General features: G+C 43.4%; 1 protein-coding gene across 1 annotated transcript in view; it reads left to right on the top strand.

Annotated features, from left to right (window-relative positions):
* The window catches only part of usp46 (ubiquitin specific peptidase 46), a 41,883-nt gene that overhangs the window by 5,957 nt on the left and 14,309 nt on the right, over positions 1 to 21,617 (top strand). Inside the window, exons 2-4 of the mRNA XM_063200195.1 lie at positions 739 to 819; positions 5,710 to 5,923; positions 19,004 to 19,263. Of these exons, the coding sequence (XP_063056265.1) occupies positions 739 to 819; positions 5,710 to 5,923; positions 19,004 to 19,263 (555 nt within the window). The remainder of the gene's footprint in view (positions 1 to 738; positions 820 to 5,709; positions 5,924 to 19,003; positions 19,264 to 21,617) is intronic.

Raw genomic sequence — 21,617 nt, 5'->3', positions numbered from 1 at the left:
CAGGCTAACTGTGTTTGGGTGCCAGCGTGGATGTGTCGCTGTGTCGGTGTGCCCGTACGTGTGACGGAGGGGTGTTGTGACTCAGGACTGAAGAGAACAGCCTGTACGCTTCCCCCCTCCATGTCACCCCCCTCCCCCACCCCCCGTGCCATCGTTGGCCGACTGTGCGTGCCGTGCCCCTCACCTAGTCTAGTGTTTTTCCAGAATGGCCAAAGAGAAGTGGAAAGTCACCAAAAGGCTTTCTTTCATTCTCACCTGTGTGTCTGTCTGCATGTTAGTCATTTGGCATACTCTGGTGACGCAGTAGTTATGAAGAAGACAGTTTGCGGTAAGATGATTGTTTTTGTGTCTGTGTGTCTGTGGAGGGAAGGGGATTAAACGGAGAGGACACTATAAGAAATGAGTTTTGAGTTATGAGTTATGAGTTGTGATCATCCTAACCATTCTCTCTCTCTGTCTCTCCCTCTCTCTCTCTCTCTCTTTCTCTTTCTCTTTCTCTCTCTTTCTCTTTCTCTTTCTCTCTCTCTCTCTTCTCTTTCTCTCTCTCTCTCTTTCTCTCTCTCTCTCTCTCTCTCTCTCTCTCTCTCTCTCTCTCTCTCTCCTCTCTCTCTCTCTCTCTCTCTCTCTCTCTCTCTCTCTCTCTCTCTCTCTCTCTCTCTCTCTCTCTCTCTCTCTCTTTCTCTCTCTCTCTCTCTCTCTCTCTCTCTCTCTCTCTCTCTCTCTCTCACACACACACAGGGCACCAATGCCTCTGCCCTGGAAAAAGACATTGGTCCAGAGCAGTTTCCCATCAATGAACACTACTTTGGATTAGTCAATGTAAGTATCCAGCCGTTGGTATTTTCATTTTATGCATATATTTTTCAAAATTTCTTTTTTTCTCACTCTGTGTGCCTTGGGATTGGGTCTGTGTGCTTGTTTGTTAAAAGAGCAAAAACCCTAATAAAGGAATGTGTTTTTAAAATAAAGTATCCAGGTACCACACAACTAGGGATGGACCGATTCAGATACCTGTACTGGTATCATCGGCCCAGATACTTGCTCATTATACTCATGCTCGTCAAACACTTGCCGATACCAGGCACTGATACTGCTATTACACGAAACAATGCAACATCTCGTCACATTCTGTTGACTTGAAAGCAACATAGATACAAAAGTGCCTCCTACATTTGTCAACCTAAGTTTAAATCTACAAGGAAATAGACAGTAAAACAAATATCACAGGTGGAAAAAAAGGATGTGCAAGTACAGACATTAATTTACTCGTACTCGTATCGGTTTTCAAAAAAGTGGTATCTCGCATCCCTACACACAACTACTATAGTACTAGGATCCATCCTCCAGTCCACACATGCTATTTATTCATCATCTGACCATCAAACTGACAAACATTGATTGCAGTGGTTAACACAGTCCTTACCAGACTTATTGAAGAAAACAACATAAATGATATGCCTTGATAATGCTGGCAACTTTGTGATAAGCTCTAATCAGCCTCTTTATATCAATAGAGTGCGTTTGAGATTGGCAGCTTTAACATTGCGAAGTGGGTTTTTCCTCGTACGTGGTGTCTCATATTTCCCACTAGGCTTTTTCTCCAGTGTTTTTCCACAAAGGCCAAGCTTTGGGTGGTTTTTGGCCAGCATTCGTCTCTCTCCTGTGAATCGTGTTTCAGATGCTATTGATTTTTTTTTCCCCGTCCCGCCTGCAATGCAATTAATTGCAATGACTGTGTTTTGGTGCTCAATTGAAGAAAAAAGCACAGAAGGAATTGGCAATAATATGCCTTCCTTGCGGTAGCTTGATTCCTTCCAAATGTTGTTACTCTAATGGCCCATTTAGCTATCAGACCATTCATTTGTCCGAAAACCCAAACATAGCATGAAACACAGCATGACAGGCAAGCAAGCTTCGCCAAATCTTAGCAGAAGGGAAAATTACATACTTTTTCTTCTTGGCCTCAACGGGTACAGTTAATACTCTGTGCAGTTTGTACGCAAGGCAGAGACAGTCCCTACCTTACTGTTTAGAGGAGAGGGTTCTGAATCAATTTCAGCTGCAGTCACTTGCTAATACTTTTTTATTAATGATGTGACAGGCAAACAAACATTGCCAAATCTTAGCAAAGGATGATTTTACAACGTTTTCTTTTGGGCCTGAATGTGTGCAGTTAATGTGAATAAATAGACAGTCCCCGCCTTATTTTTTTAACAGAGATTATTGAATTCCAACAATTATTGATTATTAAATTGCATAAGAGTGATTCTACTATTCGCCTACGCTTTTGGCAAAAGCAAAATGTCAATTATCAGTATTTTTTTTCAACTAAATGACCTAGATGTTTACATAGTGTATATATTTAAGTTTTCAAACAAACAAATTGCCAAGCTTAATCTTAAATCATTTGATAAATACTCTACTGAAAGCGAACATTTGCTTGATTATTTTGTCAACAGTGTTATGGACAAATACTATGTCATTTCAAACATATATAAAAATACTACAGAGTTGAAACAACATACGTTTGAAAGTGCTTATGTCCCTTAGCAATAATGCTGTCATTAATCAGTGCATCTGATATAGAAAATGTGATTGTTGAGCTTCATAAGTAGGATTTTATGATTCACTGTGATACAGACTGACACATTTTTCATTATAAATCCCTGTAACATCTGATTTGAATTTAGTCACCCTCCCAGACTTCCTTCTCCAGAGATAATCCCTAGTGTCTGTTCATAGGATTTTTCCAACACATAGCTTTCAAAACAGTCAACCGTGTTACTCAACTGTGTTACGGTCAACAGTGCAGGGGAACAAGTCGGCACTTTTTTAGGAGAAAAAACAGAGCAGACGAACCCATCTCCCTAGAACACAAATTATTTTGTTTGTTTGTCTGTCAATATGGAGATAAATTGGCAAAAACATACTCCTCCTCCAGTGTCATCAGTGTTGCCAGATTGGGCTGGTTCCCGCCCAATTGGGCTGCTTAGGATGGCCGTGTGCGGGTAAAAATGGCATTTATCAGAAAAACCCGCCCACTTTTTGCCATAGAAATCAATAGAATTGGGCGGGATTTTGTGCTTCTAGGCGGGTTTTGAACATTTTTTGGGCTGGAAATCATCAGCCTCATCTGGCAACCCTGACTGTCATAGCTAATTGTAACACCATTGACGGTAACACGCTTGACATTTCAGCCATTTTTATGGTGTTGTATTATTAATATTACTATTATTGCTGCACTGCTGCTGTGTAATTGTGTGATGGGAAATTTTACAAGACCAATGAGGAAATGGTGCCCTTTGAATGATATGCTTCTCAGCCAGCCAGCATCACTGTCCGTAAAGGGGTATTAAGTCGAGAATCAAAGAGGTGTTGGGACAGAAACGCACATATGGGCGAAGAGGGCTGCTAAGCCTCTGTTGTGTAGACCATTACCGGACCTGACTATCATTGTTCAGCATGCCTCCTGTCCTCATGGTGTTATTCTAGTGAGGCTAGGGATGTTGAGTAAGGAAGATGAATATCATATCATATGTTGTCCTCTCTCTCTATTGCTCTCTCTTTATCGCTCACTCTGTCTCTCTCTCTATCTCTCTCTCTCTCTCTCGCTCTGTCCCTCTCTCGCTCTCTGTTATTGTTTTTGGATGGATGGAACAGGGGCTTAGTTGTGTGTGTGTGTGTGTGTGTGAGTGTGTGTGTGTGTGTGTGTGTGTGTGTGTGTGTGTGTGTGTGTGTGTGTGTGTGTGTGTCCCTCTTATCTGTAATGGGCCTTTTTGGGAAGTTATTGAAATGACGGCATAAAAAACACTTAGCAGTGTCACAAGCACCACAACAACATAAGTGTTTCCCTGCCAATGATCAGGCTCCACTTTTTTTCCGCCTGTGGGATGTGTGTGTGTATTCATGTGTGCGCGCGTGTGCCGTGCTGCTAACTAACATATTTTTCAATCGGTTCAGCACAGGTATCAAGCTCCAAAAACAAATTAGTCATGCCGTTTGCTTCAAAGCTTTTTTTCACATTTTGTGGCATATTTAAATGCTTGTAAACAGTCCCATGTCCTGAGATAAACCCATGCAGAAACACGTGAGTGTGTGGGGTGTGTGTGGGGGGATAGATAGAGAGAGTGAGAAAGAGAGAGAGAGAGAGAGAGAGAGAGACACACACACACACACACACAGAGAGATGGCAAAAACGTGCACACATTTCAGTCGGTTGTCTGCTTTTCTCTGTTGCCGTGTTGTTTTTAAATAAATGAACCGCAAGTCTTCCTCTGTGTGCATGGTGGGGAATCAGTGGTTGGGCAGCAGCCTGTTCTAGTGTAGTTCCCTGCAGTGTCTCCCTCTTCCTGTCCCCTGTTCCTCATTCCTCATGCCTCATGCCCACCCCTCGCCTATCCTGACTCTCGCCAGATGAGAGGGTTCCTCCTTGCTCCACCAGCATTCATCTGGAGCTACGCCGTAGGTGTAGGTTTGCGAAGGCGTGGTTTTACAAAAAAAAATCCTTGCACGCGATTGGGGAAACGCATTTTGATAAGCTGCTAATTTAACTACTCACAGATTCGGAAATGCAGTTGAAATTACAGAATCAATGTCAATGAGTAAGTCCGTGCGAGCCCTGTTGTTGTCTGCGTTTCACTTCTTCACTTTCTTTACGTCGCTTCTCTGAAAAACCTGCAACCCTGATTGGTTCTACTGCATTTTAGTTCAAGGGCAGGGCAAATCCCAAGCTCCAAACCCTCGTGTAAGCTCACTATGCTGAGCAGAAGTGTACAGAGTGTCTGGCGAGAGACAGGCTAGGTAAATTGGGGACCTTGTTTAACCTGTCCAGTTTAATCAAGTGATCTTTCAAACGGGCAGTCACCTGGTTGAATTGGACAGGTAAAACCAGGTTATTTAGAATATGTCGCCCTGGATTGTTAGGCTGCCTCTCGTCAGGGGCCCTACCCCATTCCCCATTCCCCATTCCCCTGCCCCACGCCACCTGACATAATCCGCCATGAAAGATGCTGCACAGCACCCCGTCTAGCTCACATGGCCTCACAATGTCTACCTGTCCTCCCTCTTTCCATGTCATCTCTCTCTCTCTCTCTATGCCATACTGTATTCCTATAACCATATACATTCCTATATCCTGCTATTCTCCTTCATCACCTGACCTGTTTGGCCAGGTACTACAATGACCCTGTCCATTTGTTCATGTGTGTGAAGTCGGCGTCAGTGTGTTTGTGTTTGTCCATAACAACTGTGTGTCACATTTGGTGACATGTGTTACTGCGACTCCCCCTCTTTTCAGTGATGGTTTTTCTGCTGTTCTTACTTTACTTACTTTGGTTTATACTAATGTCCACAGTGTGGAAATTTGACTTTGTTTTTGTTTATTGATAATATTCTCTCTCTCGCTCTCTCTCGCGCTCTCTCGCTCTCTCTCTCTCCCTATCTCGCTCCCTCTCTCTCTCTATCTCTCTATTGCTCCAGTTTAAGAACAGTAGTAGTGGTAGTAATAATAATATTTTCAGTTGGCTCCGAAAAATGAAATAAGAAAAAAGAATAGTAAGCAGTGTGCGGTGTCTTTTGAATTTTGTTCATTGTTCACCTTCTCCTGCCTCACACCTGCACCTGCATTGCTGAAGGCTTGTGCACAAAGACTCTCTTGAGCTTTAATAATATTTTCTTCTTTCCATTTTCCCCTCTCCTCCTATGCTCCAGTTTGGGAACACGTGTTACTGCAACTCTGTGCTGCAGGCGCTGTACTTCTGCCGTCCGTTCCGGGAGAATGTGCTGGCGTACAAGGCGCAGGCCAAGAAGCGGGAGAACCTGCTGACGTGCCTGGCTGACCTCTTCCACAGCATCGCCACGCAGAAGAAGAAGGTGGGCGTCATCCCGCCCAAGAAGTTCATCTCCAGGCTGAGGAAGGAGAACGGTGAGTATATACGCACGCAGGCACGCATGGATGCACGCACACACACACACACACACACAAGTGTTGTGAGGTTTGTAAATGACTTGATTCTTTTGATCGGCTCCTGGACGTGAACGATGGGAACCGAATCACAGCTGGGAGCCACTCTTTTACCGTTCTTTCGTTCGTTTTCCGTTAATTTTGAGCATGTGACCTTGAGTGCTTTCATTTGGGGAAAAAACACAAGTGTTTGTCGCAGAGAGTGGTAGAAACGGCAGAAAAGAAGGAGGACAATCAGTTGTTGCTTGGACAAAACGACCTAGAGGTGGAGTCAAAATGCTTTCTTGTTAACGCTATATAATGAATAAATAACTAAAAAACATTCAATAGAGCCAGCTTTTTGAAGGGCTCTTTGAAAAGAACGAGTGTAAGAACCCAAAACGTAATAACTGCCCATAACGTAATAACTGCCCATAACGTAATAATTTGGGCGTAATAAAACCCATAACGTAATAACTTGCCCATAACGTAATAAAAATTCCTTACCCATAACGTAATAACGTTCTGCCCATAACGTAATAAGTTATTACGTTATGGGCATGTTATTACGTTATGGGCCTTACACTAAAAAAAAGCTTTGATAATGTAATAACGATGCCCATAATAATAATAATAATAATAATAATAATAACTTGGTTTTATATAGCGCCTTTCAAGGAACCCAAGGTCGCTTAATAACTGCCAGTAACGCACAGATGACTTCAGTATTTGCAATGCACTTTACTATTGTACTGTTCATATTTCGTCTGACCTCTATTGTTGCAGCAAATAACAGTGAATGGATATTTAAGCGGGCTTGCAGAGCAAGGCCATCTTCTAGTAATCTCTAAGTAAAGTTTATGCTTGCTTGCTTGCTTTATTCTCTTGTGCAGGGCGGTAAAAATAGAAAATGGATCTCCTCCTAGGCCTTTCCAGATAGAGACACCGTTCAAACACTAAAACGACCGGCTCGGCTTGGAGATCATTTGTTCTGCTATAGCGTGTCCGTGTCTCTTGTCGTTTTTCCGCTTTTTGGCGATTTTGTGCAAGTTTGGGTCTCCATTGAAAACAATGGTAGAACCTTCATGAACCAAGGTCCCGCCACTCTAAAGATCAGAGTGTAGGAGGCTTTTTCGTTCATAAAACATCAACACTTTCACCTAGAAGTTTAGTTGACGCATTGTTAGCAAGCTCTATGGGATGTCTCCAAATTGTCAAAGTTTTATCTCCCAACTCCCATTACTTTTTAAATGGCAGGTGTGTAAAAACGACAGGGCTTTTACATTGGTTTTCCCATTGAGGCTTGAAGTGCCTTTTTCAAGAGGTCAGCGCATGTCCCACAAGAGGTCTATTTGTGACTGAACCGTTTAACCTATAAACTTCATTCAGAGACTGTTAGAGAGATCACACGTATGACTCCGATCTGTAAGCAGGACACGTGCCAATTCCTTTTAGTTTTTTTTTTAGCAACATCAAGCTAAAGACAAAAAAACTGTTTCTGATTCTGCCCTCTGCCTTAGAGCACCATACTAACTGCCATTCAGTCAATCAGAACAGGTGCAGCCAATATAGGGTTCCATCTCAACTGTCACTTTCTCTCAACATTCTATTCTTAACGAGCAACTGCTCTGTAGTTCTAGAAGTCTATTGTTCAGCTCTTCAATGCAATGTAACATTGTCTTGCTGTAATGCTTTTCATAGGCAGCTGCTTGGCCCAATGGTAATAGTCCTGCAATATGGAGGTTGGGAGCTTGAATCCCACTCGGACTCATGTTGATTTTCAAAATTATATCATATGCAGTGTTCCTTATCCAATTAAAAAAATACCATGTATGTCATTTAGTATCAATGACAAAGGTGCTGGATTAGAGATATGGAGGTTGGGAGTTCGAATCCCACTCGAACCCATGTTGATTTTCAAAATTATATATGCAGTGTTCCTTAACCAACTTCAAATACCATGTATGTCATTTAGTATCAATGGCAAAGGTCCTGGATTACAGATATGGAGGTTGTGAGTTCGAATCCCACTCGGACCCATGTTGATTTTCAAAATTATATCATATGCAGTGTTCCTTAGCCAACTTAAAATACCATGTATGTCATTTAGTATATCCCCAAAACGCGGAGCTACAACACTTTCAAGATGGCTGAATTGTTTGGCCCATAACTTCTGACTGGGTGGATGGATTTTTTTCCAACATTTCTTTTAGCTTTGTTTTCTCAATAGTACTTTGTTTCATCTCTGCCCCAAAAGGCAAGCCCGCTTCCAGCATTTTCTGTGAGAATGCAATCTATCCTTATCCTCTGCATTTCCTATGTGTTCAATCCATTTGTCTAACTACGAAGTTTTTAGCTATTATAATAATGACAAATACATAGCCTACAGTATTCAAAATTTCAATTCCTTTAATGCAAACATTTGAACTGCAAATTTCATACATGAACTACACAAATAGTGAAATTAAATGTCTTTTGTTTGTTATACAAAAAATTATTTTAAATAATTTTTTCTATTTCTAATTCTATTTTACCAGAATACTTTACATCATATTGAAATGTAAAACACACACACATACTGTAGCATCCTCAACATAAACATTAGGTAAAATGAGTTCAACATAAAATTGGCATTACTTTCCATAAATATCATGGCTAAAGTGTTGGAGTGTGCTGTGATCTTGCTTTGTTCTGACTCAAACTTTTAAATGTAAAAAATGTAATGTAAACAAACAAAAAATACTCAACATAAACATATGGTAGAATAACATCCACATACTGTAATACTGACGTTACTTTTTCCAGTTTTTCCATGTCCTTGATCTTGTAAATTCCGTAGCCTACATGACTAAGAAGTATCCACGCTTTCATCCATTGGCTGTTCTCGCATAATAAGCCTTTCAGTCGTGTGCTGAGAGGGCTGCTGCGTCCAGCAGCCTTGTACAGCTTCCTGATGCTTATTGATATGTCACCTCCACAGTCGCCTTCAAGTAGGCTCTCCACAAGAGCATCTCATTTTTTTTTTTTGATTAAACATGGTGCACAGCTGACGGATCAGGTGTGACACTAAAGCGATGGTTCAGAGTAGATTCACCCTAATGCCATTTGAACCGAGACATCCATCCAGTAGTCCACTCAAAGTGTTTTCTGGCTTGGGCGAACATTAGCAGAGTTACCGAGTTATTGTATGGCTATTCCGAATAGCTTGGCTTAAGTGCTATTGGGCATTCACATACATCTCCAAACCTACCTCAGAAAATTAACATGTCATGACACCAAACTTCTACAGTAGTACAAATATGGTCTCTATTCACCAAACTAAGCATTTGGAAGTTTGGAAATAGTGCTGGAGTTTATTATTATCAACTCAAGCTGAATAGATTCTGTCCTGCTAAAGCTTTGCCATCAGGGGCAGAGGCAGGATCAACATCAGGGACATAGACTGAGTCACCATCAGACAAGGAGGCAGCTTCAGCACCATGGCAGAAAACTACTCCGAACCATCACTTTAAATGCCCCAAGCATGGCCATATCTTGTTCAAGGACAAAACCAATACTTTTCTGTAAAACCTCTGAAGGTTAATAGGGAGCTCCATGACACATGGGTTTTTCAGCACCAGGGGCAGAGGCATCATCAACATCAGAGACAGAGACAGGGTCACCATCAGGGACAGAGGCAGGGTCACCATCAGGAACAGAGGCAGAGTCACCATCCGGAGTAGAGGCAGGGCAGGGCCGGATTAAGGCAATGTGATGCCCTGGGCACTAAACCTCAAGTGCCCCACCCCCCCCAAAAAAAAAACATGTGCGCGCGCCCGCACAGACGCACACAGACACACACACCTTGTGCGTGCCTTCAGTAACCTATAGCATGTAGGTCTAAGCATAAGCAAATGTACACATAAACAGTGTCTTTCTTCCTCGCATATTGAAGTGTCTTGAAAACGTGCAATAGGCCTATATGAGTGTCTCAATAAAATCTTAAATGCAGCCATACTCGATTATTTCCATATTCAAGTGTATCCATTTAAACAGGACCCAGAATATTCAAATGTTTTGATTGATCCTTAGAAATGTGTATGAATCACTGGGGCATCTAAAATAGGCCTACTGGCATGATAGGCCTACAAGTCCAAAATATTGATGTTTATGGAGTTCACAGTTGGGAGGTTATGGGCTATGAGCTTCACAGCTGTAAACTGCTTGTAATTGTAATGAGGGATGTTGTTATTGTGACTTCAGTTGTGGTTATAGGCTAAAGTAAAAAACAAACAAAACAAAAAAAACACTACCCCTTAAACGTAGGCTATGATTGCATGCAACATAATGGAAAAATCATAGCTAATCAGGGGCAACACTAACACATGGGAAATGGCTAACTAGACACTGTAGGCCTACATGAAATTACTAAATAGACACATGACATGTAGCCTACTCATACGTGGTATCGCCTAGGCCTATGTAGCAGAGTGGACGTTTTAATAATTATTACCCAAGGTAAGAATTACCGTTAATATGTAATTGCACGACTACGCCACCAGAGGGAGACTCTGGAACCCAAAGTTAACTTTTACTCAGGACACAGGTTCGATAAGGACAACGGAGACGGGAATTCAAGTGGAAACAAATTACAATCTTTTAATATACATTGTCTTATAAAATACAGTTTTGAAAGGACATTAGACACTAGACATTAGACATCACAATAAATATGGTGGGGACAGGACACTTGATCATCTGGGCCAAAATGGCAGGCTCTTTCCCCAAGCTCCAGTAAGAACACACCACACCCTTAAGTTAATCATAGGCTATATGCTACTACAGAGCACGGCAAACTACAATGTGAACACTGCAAACTAGGAGTCACACAATAATGGCACAGCACTGCAAACGATTAAAAGTTAGGGAATTACCCAGACATTGTGCCGGCACCGTCGACTGTTGTGTCCGCCCCAAAACAAAAGTACAGCAACGATTAAATGAAATAAAAGACAGAGGTCGAAAACTCTCACCTTTCACCCTCCAAACACAAACGAGAAACAAACTCAAACAGAACCAAACAGAAACAAACACGGACTGGACAGACAGGCGCGCGCACCAGAGCGCACGAGCAGCCTGGATTGCTTCCCCACTGGTAAGCGCGCAACTCCTTCACCATGCGCTACTATCATCCGTACACACAGTGGCTCAAGTTCACATATACTGATGGTAATGGCCCAAACAAAACAGCAGCTCACGCAGGGAACAGCCCCACGTTAGGAGATCATGACACCTGCACGAAGAAGTTACGGGGAAGTTAATAAATGATTGAATGTGATATAACTACGAATGTAGGAACAGGTGGTGGGGGCGACCTACCAAGACGAGGCACAAGGTTTCCCAGCTCACGCAGCAGCAGCAGCAGCCAAGGAGGACGGTTAGTTGCGACGCACAAGTTAATTCCTAGCGAAAACACAGTCAGTAAGATACCCAAACCGATCCAATACATGATCCGAAAATGGACGATATATAGGGCTACATACCAAATTACGTCGAGAGGCATGGAAGAAGCCAACCTTCTACCGACACTGAAGTCGGGCGCTAGGGCAAGGGCCAATGAGATGAAACTCCACGCAGACTGCCAAAGTCTCATGGAGCGCATATCAAAACTCAGGTTCCACAAGCACCAACAATTTAGCGCGCCACCGCCACGAGTTTACATATCTGCCGCCTGCTCTCAAGGAGTTGGTGCCATATTTTTATAGACTTCGCAATTGGTATCCACCAGTCACATGACAACGACGCAACAGCAGACTACTGCCGAAGTTTTAAAGGAGCCGACATCCACTATGTTACACCTAATACACTATAATAGACACCAACCTGCTAATTAGAAGCTCTCGTTTCACACGGCAGGAATGTAGGCCTATCAATTGTAGGCTAAGTTAACATGCGCATCAAGCGCATTAGACGCAATTAAACGAAACGTCGGCAAAATCTGGACATTATTCATAACCTTCTACAACCTAATATTAAACAGGTCACACACAACCAAGAAATATCCAAGACTTACAGTTTCTGTGCAAACCAAAAACACGTCCACAAGGAGTTCCTTCCTGATCTCTTCCTCTCCATCATCCAGCGCACTCCAATTATCTACACACTCACAAGGCTAAAAACCTTGGGTCTTTCTCTTGTTAAACGTTTCTCTTCACACAACCACTCAACTGATGTCTGTCCATTTTTCTTTTCTACAACCGCTGGCTTTTCAAAAACATGATACATTTCACGACAGGTGGACCGGCTCAACTGACGGGTTGACGGAGGGGGGTTGATTGTCACACTTGCTCAGAATGATGATATCGTTGCTCTTGTGACATTAGTTTTAATAATGAATTTTATATGAATACGGTATATAACAGTGTCACGTTTAACAATTTTAAGTGTACAAACATTAATGAAAAAAAAAAGTTTCTTCTCCTGTGATGCCCCCCACCAGCTGGAAATGCTTGATGCCCTGGGCACTGTGCCGTGTGCCCATATGGTTAATCCGGGCATGGTCAGGGTTACCATCAGGGACAGAGGCAGGGTCACCATCAGGGACAGGGGCAGGATCAACATCAGAGACATAGGCAGAGTCACCATCAGACAAGGAGGCAGCTTCAGCTAAGGCCAAGACCTTTAGGTCTGAATACGTCGAACCGGACCGAACTGTTTGATATACCCACAAAAACTGAAAAGGGACTTGTGCTTCCTATGAGGACTCTTGTGCTTCCTGTGAGGACTCTTTTCAGTGTGTTCCATTTTTATTTTTCAAGCAAAATAGTAAAATGGCCCCTGCTGGAAAACAGCCCCCTCTATTCTAATGAATCTATTCTCTTAATCCACTTCAATCTCAAATGTAAACTAGACTGCCTGTGCAGTCGCCTTCGACTGCTTAAGGTATATCCCCGAAACACAACGCTTCCAGTCCCCCATCATTCCTACCACTCCCGTCCACCTTTTCATAAACGTATATGATAAATACAAAATATTAAAGAAATAAATGTAATATCTATACATAGATCAATGACGTGCATAGGCTTAAAACCAAATGACTATTGTGAAAATGAAGCAAAAAATGGGGCAAATGGTAACACTGTTTTAATGGTTCACTATTACAGTGAATATACCACATTAGGTACAGTGTAATAACCATTGTAACAATATTTAATACCATGTAATACCAGTGTAACACCATGTACCAATTTTGTACTACATCATGTATTTTTGTGTAAATGGTATTACATGGTTTTGTATATTGTTACACTGGTATTACACTAGTATTAAATGGTATTAAATATTGTACATTGGTTATTACACTGTACCTGGTATTGCATATTGTTACACTGGTATTACACTAGTATTACATGGTATTAAATATTGTTACACTGTACCTAAATAATATGGTAGATTCACTGAAATGGTGAACTGTTAAAGAAACACTATGCAACTTTTTCATAGTCATGAAATGGCTTGGTACTCAAGATTTTGCTTGACCGACCGGTAATGGGGGAAATGGCAATATTTCCATCACCGCCTAGTGCTCCTGCTCCGAAACAGCACTTGCAGTTTTGCCTGGCGGCGCCGCGCCTTTTGTTGTTGTGCAATTTGTGGCCGCTAGGGGCGTCTAGATTTCTATGCTGTATGAGCGGAGCGAGACCTATTCCTTCGTTTGCTAACTAAGCAGCAGCCAAGGAGGTCTACATAAGGCAGCAGCTTGCTGAAAGCTGGCTACTGGCTACTGGCTAGCTGATTGTAAAATATCAAGCTGGCATGCAGTGAAAACAACGAATGGGACTGCAAATAAATCACGAGATAATTGAGATGAAAGGTTTGGACAGGCAAATAAATCGCTTGTGTGAACATTGGAAAAGGGCTTCAAACCGGAGAGAGCCGAACGCCAAAAGATGGGGATTTTATCATTCATTCACTACACTGGGATGTATGCATTAGCATTCTCAAAACCCACGCCACCTCGTTTAGTTTACAAAGATACACAAATGTATACGAGTTGAAATCTGATGTCGCACATTTTATTTGATGTCAAAGGACACAATCAGTCGAGCGAGGCTAAAAATATATGTTGTTGCCGATCAAGAGGAGACGAAACGTGATCTCTAGTCGGCATATGGATGTCCACTTTCACTTTCAACACCACAGGAGATAAAACCGCGTCTTGTCACCTCGACTTCGAAATCGTTATTATGACAACAAAATAGCCGTTTGTTTCCTCGTTCTTCTAATGTAGGCTACAGGTACTATATAGTTACTGGAAATGTGAAATAAAGACGGGGATATCTGCCGAGAACAAGTGGATCAAATAGGCTAATATCCATCTGAGGGAAGTGCAAACATGATTGCAGTTGTGTGAAGTGAATTATTACGAAGCAGCCAACTCATAAGCAAGGGGGGGAATCTCACATATGATAAAGCCCCTTAGAAGTGGAGAGAACTGAATGCAAGGAAGGGAATCTGGTTAATTACAGAAGACGACGAAATTTAATTCGCACATAATCTCGAAGCCAATGTCTGTCTAATTTAGTTCAATGCACATTTTCGGCAGAACCACTAGAGGCCGCTATAAAGTTGTTTATATCTATGTGTTTATGTCAAAGTTGCATAGGATCGCTTTAAAATAAGGTAGTACCGGGCAAATCAATCCACCCAGTCAGAAGTTATGGGCCAAATAAAAATTCCGCCATTGTTGACCTCCAAACTCAAATCAGTTAATGAACCTACCCTAGAGCATTAACACACCAAATCTGGGACAAATCCATCCGACTGGTCAGAAGTTATGAGCCAAACAAAAATTCGGCCATGTTGAATTCAGCCATCTTGAAAGTGTTGGCCTCCACACTCGAATAAGTTCATGAACCTACCCTAGAGCATTAACACACCAAATCTGGGAGAAATCCAAACATCCGCTCAAAAGTTATCGCGTTAACACGAAAGACCTTACGCGGCGGCGGTGGCGGCGGACGCAGCGGCGGCGCACGCAAAACCATTACATCCCGCCATCCCATCATTACAGCTCTGCGTTTCGGGGATATAATTACCTCCACCAAGGAGGTAATGTTTTCGGTCGCGTTGGTTTGTCTGTCTGTTTTTCTGTCTGTTTGTCAGCAGCATAACTCAAAAACTTTGTGGGTTTGTTGATAATGACCCAAGGAAGAAGTGATTAAATTCTGGGGGTGATCCGGATCACGAACCGGAACCAGGACTTTTTTAAAGATACTGTCAGGAGGATAGCTCAAAAACGAATCAAGTGATTTGGACGAAACTTTGTGGAGCTATTAGTAATGACCCAAGGAACAAGTGATTAAATTCTGGTGGTGATCCGGATCACGAACCGGAACCAGGACTTTTCAAAAGATTCTTCACTATCTAGACGCCCCCTAGTGACCAGAAATTGAATTGCGAGAACAGAACTAAAACAAGGCAGAAAGATTTAGGGTGTAACATGGTCAAATGTATCAAGCAGCATCCTTGGCGGAAGTCTGCGCTCTCTGAGTGCTTCTAGTTACATTTTATTTACTGAATAAAATTTAGATAGTTAACAATTTAGTATTATTAGCATGGTTAGCAATACCTGTCAACCAACCTTAGCTAATGTTAACTTAAAACACTTGGCTACACATTTACCATTGTTGCTATTTGACGCTATTGGCTTTTTTATGTTTCAAATGGGCCCAAATGATTACATTACTGGCAGTTATTACGTTATGGGCATCGTTATTACATTATCAACGCTTTTTTTTAGAGTAAGGCCCATAATGTAATAACCTGCCCATAACGTAACAACTTATTACGTTATGGGCAGAACGTTATTACGTTATGGGTAAGGAATTTTTATTACGTTATGGGCAAGTTATTACGTTATGGGTTTTACTACGCCCAAATTATTACGTTATGGGCAGTTATTACGTTATGGGCAGTTATTACGTTTTGGGTTCTTACACAGAGCCACTATGATCCGGATTCTGTCAAAGAGCCATAAATCCCATCTCTAGCACTTACACACACACACACACACACACACACACACACACACACACACACACACACACACACACACACACACACACACACACACACACAAACACGCACGCAAACACGCACGCACAGAGAAGAGGTAGATGTCATCCTGCCTAAGACGTTCATCTTGCGCCCGTGCAAGGAAAGCCTATGTTGTGTTGGAATATGTCTTCTGAAGGCCTAAACAGATTGCGCAACAAAATACTGCAAGAATGTTCATCAACTTTGAGGGGGTTCTATGAGGATGTGGGGAATCCTCTAGAGCAAACATGAACAGTTTGCTGCAGACTACACCTATTCAAGTACAGATATGCAAAATGTAAGCCTGCTTTATTGTATCATTATTACGCTATGGCCTTGGGAACTAGAAAATTGACACCTACCCGGGCCCTCCTCCTATAAAACGGTTTGTAACTTGGAAAGGATACCACTTCACTTATAGGGGGTTTCAATTTCAACCCTTTCTCTTGGATATCTAAGGAACACCCTGCCATTTTATTCAGAATACATGCAGAATACATGTATTTTAAAACACAATTGTGTGGAGATTTTTTTTTTTTTTTGATTGGCGTGGAATGGCCCTATTTCAAACACAACGCAAAAAAATATGCATGCGCAAATACCACACATATGGTGCATATGTCTCAGACCTGTTCTGGGGTCAAAGCCAGCTGTGTGCCATATGTGTGTGGGTGCCAGGCTGTTGTGCAGACCCCCCTGGTATCGGGTGCATTGGTGGCAAGAGGAGTCTGAGTCTCTTTCAGTGGCATTGGACCAGGGCTGGACTGGCGATCTGGCATAGCGGGCATTTCCCGGTGGGCCCCGCACCCTCGTGGGCCCCTATTTTCAGAAATGTAAATGTGGGCCCACCGGGGAGTCAGTTCTCCGCCGCTAATTATTAGAGGTCCACTTATTAGAGGAACACTTATTTAAAAATAATGGTAACCGGTTAATACCGTTCCTCAAACAAAACAAAAAAAGTAATGATTTTCCTGTGCACGTTACCATGACGGCTGAGGTTCACATCCTGTGTGACATCAGACATTCGCTGACTGAATGGAGAGAGGGATTACAAAGTCTCCACTCCACATCTTAAATAAGAGAAACCACTATCCTACAAAAGGGGCGAGTTTCCATTGCATAACTTTTAGACATTGCAGAGAAGCGCGTTTAAAGCGCACCGAGAATTTTCTTCCTGACAGGAACGAAATTAACCGTTCCGGGAACAGTATTTTTTTGTTCTAACCGGTTCGGGAACGTCAATTTGTTGGTGGAACTCATAACCGGAAACGCTATAATTCCGTTTCTGTTCGGAACGAACCATTTGGAAAAAAATAACGATTCAAAGCCCTGCTTTAAACCAAAAGTGCCCGGTCCCTATTTCTGCCCCAGGACAGCCCTGCATTGGGCATCAGCAGCAGAGGGGCAGAGGGGAGCAGGTGCCAAAGGAAGGCTCACGTGTACCCCTGACAAGAGCCTCTCAGTTTGGACCAAATGAAGAGAACACAGGAGTGAGAGACGACAGGAAAGAGTGAAGGGCAGGGCAGGGGAGGGGGAGAGAGGGAGAGAGGCAAACGGGGAGGGAGGAAGGAGTGTCATCACGTGAGGAGAGGAGAGAAAGAGAGTCAGAAGAGTGAAACATGACATGGAGAGACCGAGAAGAAAAGATGAAGGAGACAAAGATAAATCCAAATATGAGAGAGAGAGAGAGAGAGAGAGAGAGAGAGAGAGAGAGAGACAGGGAGAGAGAGAGGGAGAGGGAGAAGGAGAGAGAGAGAGAGAGAGAGAGAGAGAGAGAGAGAGAGAGAGAGAGAGAGAGAGACAGAGACAGAGACAGAGACAGAGACAGAGACAGAGAGACAGAGAGACAGAGACAGAGAGACAGGCCGGCCTCCTGGTGGGGGTTATAGGGAGAGATTGGACTATTCGCTTGTCTGAGTCTGGGCTGCTCTCCAGGTGAGCGAACAATGCCACGCTCTGTCAAAGCCGGACTCCACACACACACGCACACACGCACACACACACTCACACACAGGGCATGCCTGGCTGCACCCAGGTGCAGGCCGTTGGGATATCCAGTGTGTGGGATTGTCAGTGGGCTCACCTGGGGCTTTGCTGCTGCTCACGGGTATTGAGAGGGCTAAATCATTCATCATTACTGGATTTGCATTGGACACACACACACACACACACACACACACACACACACACACACACACACACACACACACACACACACACACACACACACACACACACACACACACACGTGAGCGTGCACCCAACATGTGAGGGAAGTCTGGAAGTTCCCTGTGGCTGTAACATGTAATATATTGCTGTGTTGCATATTATGCAAATATTGTGTAAGTATTGAGTCAAAAAATGAACAGTGTCTGCTTTTACAAATACCACTCAAACAATTGCATGTTATCATATTTTACTGGCCATGATGCTGGTCTATCTATCTACCTGTGTTTGCCCACACACACCCCCCAGACCTGTTCGACAACTAAATGCATCAGGATGCTTACATGGGAATATTATGTGTCCATCTAAATGTCTCTGTGTATGTTTGTGTATGTCTACTCTGTCTGTGTGTACAGGGGCCAAGGGCGGCTCCCATGTGGGGCTGGTACCACTGTGAAACCCCACCCTGAGGGCATTTCAAAAATCATGAATCGGCACTGTTAGCTATATGTTATAACATATTATTTCCATGTTGTGACCACCCTAATGTGTTAATAGCATGTTATTAGCAGTTTAAAAGGCATTTTATACGTTTCATTTTTCTAATTGTCTTTATCTATCTGTTTATGTGTCCCACCCTTGACATGTTTTGACAACTACATGCAGCAGAATGCTGACATAGGAACATATGTGTCCATGTTAATTTATATGTGTTTTCATGTATCTGAATGTTTTTATATGTGTGTTTTGACTGTTTTCATGTATGTGAATGGGTCTATGTCTAAATCTGTATGTGTGTGTTTGTGTGTGTCCCTCTAGACCTGTTTGACAACTATATGCAGCAGGATGCACACGAGTTCCTGAACTACCTGCTGAACACGGTGGCGGACATCTTGCAGGAGGAGAAGAAGCAGGAGAAGCAAAATGGCCGCCTGAAGAACAATGGAACGCCGGCCAACGCACCCTCGGACAACGCGCCCAGCAACGACCACGAGCACAAGGTGGCCGAGGCCACCTGGGTGCACGACATCTTCCAAGGCACACTCACCAACGAGACGCGCTGCCTCAACTGCGAAACGGTGAGAAGAAGGCTGTGAGCGTGTGCGTGTGTGTTGTATGCACAGCATCTTCCAAAGCACGCTCTCCAACGAGACACAGTGCCTCAACTGCATAATATTGTGTGTGGGGAGGGTGGGTGTGTGTGGTTTGATGTGGGTTTGGGTGGATGGGTGAAGGTGGTTGAGACATGCCGGCGCCTTAACTGCGATACGGTGAGAGAGTGGGGTGGGAAACGGTGTGTGTTGGTTGCAAAACGTTTTCAGTACGATTTTTTTATAGTATTGAATACCAACATGACACATTGCAAGACGGTGAGAGACAATGGATGTTTCTCCATGTGAAGTGTCCTTGCCTTGCTAGTGTGAGTATTGCCCATTTTTCAAGGACATGTAATATTTTGCTGTTTTGCAACATATAGTGCGAGAAATGCAGTTCTATTTCATGCCTCCTGACCGCCAGAGGCGGCAAAGCCTGTGAATGATATCCTTCGCGCCAGCGCATGTCGAGACTTTATACCAACAAAGTCATGTATGACGCACCTCATGCTTATAAGAAGCCCTGTAGCACGTCATACGTCCTCTTATTCTTCTCGCGCTTGAATCGAGCACTACTAGCTGCTACCTCTGAGTAGGGGTTATAATATGCACTAATGCATCCCTGATAACTCTGCCTCAGGTAGCTATGCTCTTTCTTACTGTAAGTATTGAAGTTCGGAAGATGGAATTATTATTCACGGTGGGACTTCCCGTGGATATTATTCCGCAGTGAATACAGTCACAAGCATTGGAGAAGCGAGCGGTAGACTACCCCGTTTTCACCTCCACAGTTCACACACAAAAGCACAAGAGTATGGTCCCTGTATGCGGCGGTTCCCCCCGTTGACCGATAATAAAGTGTGTATCCCTTACTTATATGTTGATGAAGAACGACAAACCTAAGGTAAGAACTGTGTGGACTACTGGCGTTAGCATCAGCAGCTAGCTAGCTGGCTCCTCAAGAACCTTGTGGAGTGTTGCTGCTATTGTACTTCTGTTAACGATGGCTTGTTAACTAGAGCCTTGTTTACTGTATGTTGTTAAAATATGTGTTGCGCGTTTTAGGCGTCGGATTCTTGTGTTAGTCCGTTGTATCGCTCTTGTTGCAATGAATTCACATGCTAACAGTGGCGACGCTCGAATTGAGTGGTCGGCTGGTTGGAATGAATGCTCAATCTGCGCGATTGTATCGCTTGCAGCCTCGAGGAACCACTAATAAAAACAGCCTTATCGGCGGCCGAGACTGGAGTCAGAGAGCCGCCGAGATGGGCGAAGCTGCACAGTGAAAAACACTACATTTTCCGTGTATGAGTGGACGATCTCTCCGCATTGCACGACTTCTATCAGCCTCGGCAGATACGCTTGTAACTGGCTGCCACTGCCGACCGAGCACTTGCTTGCGCTGCCACTCGCGCGGCGCAGCCACTCTCGCACACAGTTCTACCCCCGCTTCTCGTCGGGGGAAACTGGATAACCGGTATGATGATGGACATTGGAGAAAGTAAACGGTGGACCACCCCGTTTTGACCTTCACAGTTCACATATTAAGTGATAACTTCTTGCATGCAGAGAACTGCTATGAGAACGTCACACGCAGTAAAATTGAGTTGGACTCTAACTGCAACTACTGACTGCCTCCTTGTTTATCTCACGGTCACGGAGAGACAATGAATTAAGTGCAACTCGACTCTCCTCGTCCTTGCACATGCTTGGAGATGCCCCCCCCCCCAGTACATATTCAGATGAGAGTGGGGATGGTATGGCAATTGGATGCCAGGCTGCTGGCTATCACTTCATAACGGGCTACAGTCCTGACAGGGGGAGTGTGTATTGTTGGCACTACTCCTTGACAAATTCTGGCTGAATTCCAATTGAGAAGCTACCCATAACACAGTGGCTACCTGCTCATATTACCTATGGCATGCCCTTGATGCTGGCCTGACTGACCAAAACCAAATATCAACATCTTTTCCCCTGGTGTAACCCTGTTAGTTCCCCAGGCGAGGCCGTACACCCACACACCCATAGATAGGTGTGTCATACCGGCAAGGCATGTAACTGCACAGAGGAGGATCATTACATTATTATGACAAATAATGTTCAAGTGACTAAATGAGGACCCCTGTTTCCTCAGTCCTAATAATTGCCACATTCCACCATAGCCATGCTAGCCATGGTCTCTGAGCTGGTCATACAACCATTATGCTTGAATTCTGTGGATTGTAATTACCATTTGCAAACTTGCTTGCATTACATGGGTACAAACCTAGCCCTACTGTGCATACTGTAAGGCAGTCTACTAGTGAACCCTGCATGGTTTCCAGTTGGGACCCAGGATT

The sequence above is a fragment of the Engraulis encrasicolus genome, chromosome 6, assembly GCF_034702125.1.
Source record: "Engraulis encrasicolus isolate BLACKSEA-1 chromosome 6, IST_EnEncr_1.0, whole genome shotgun sequence".
Classification (NCBI taxonomy): Eukaryota; Metazoa; Chordata; class Actinopteri; order Clupeiformes; family Engraulidae; genus Engraulis; species Engraulis encrasicolus.
This window is presented reverse-complemented; position numbering and strand designations above follow the sequence as displayed.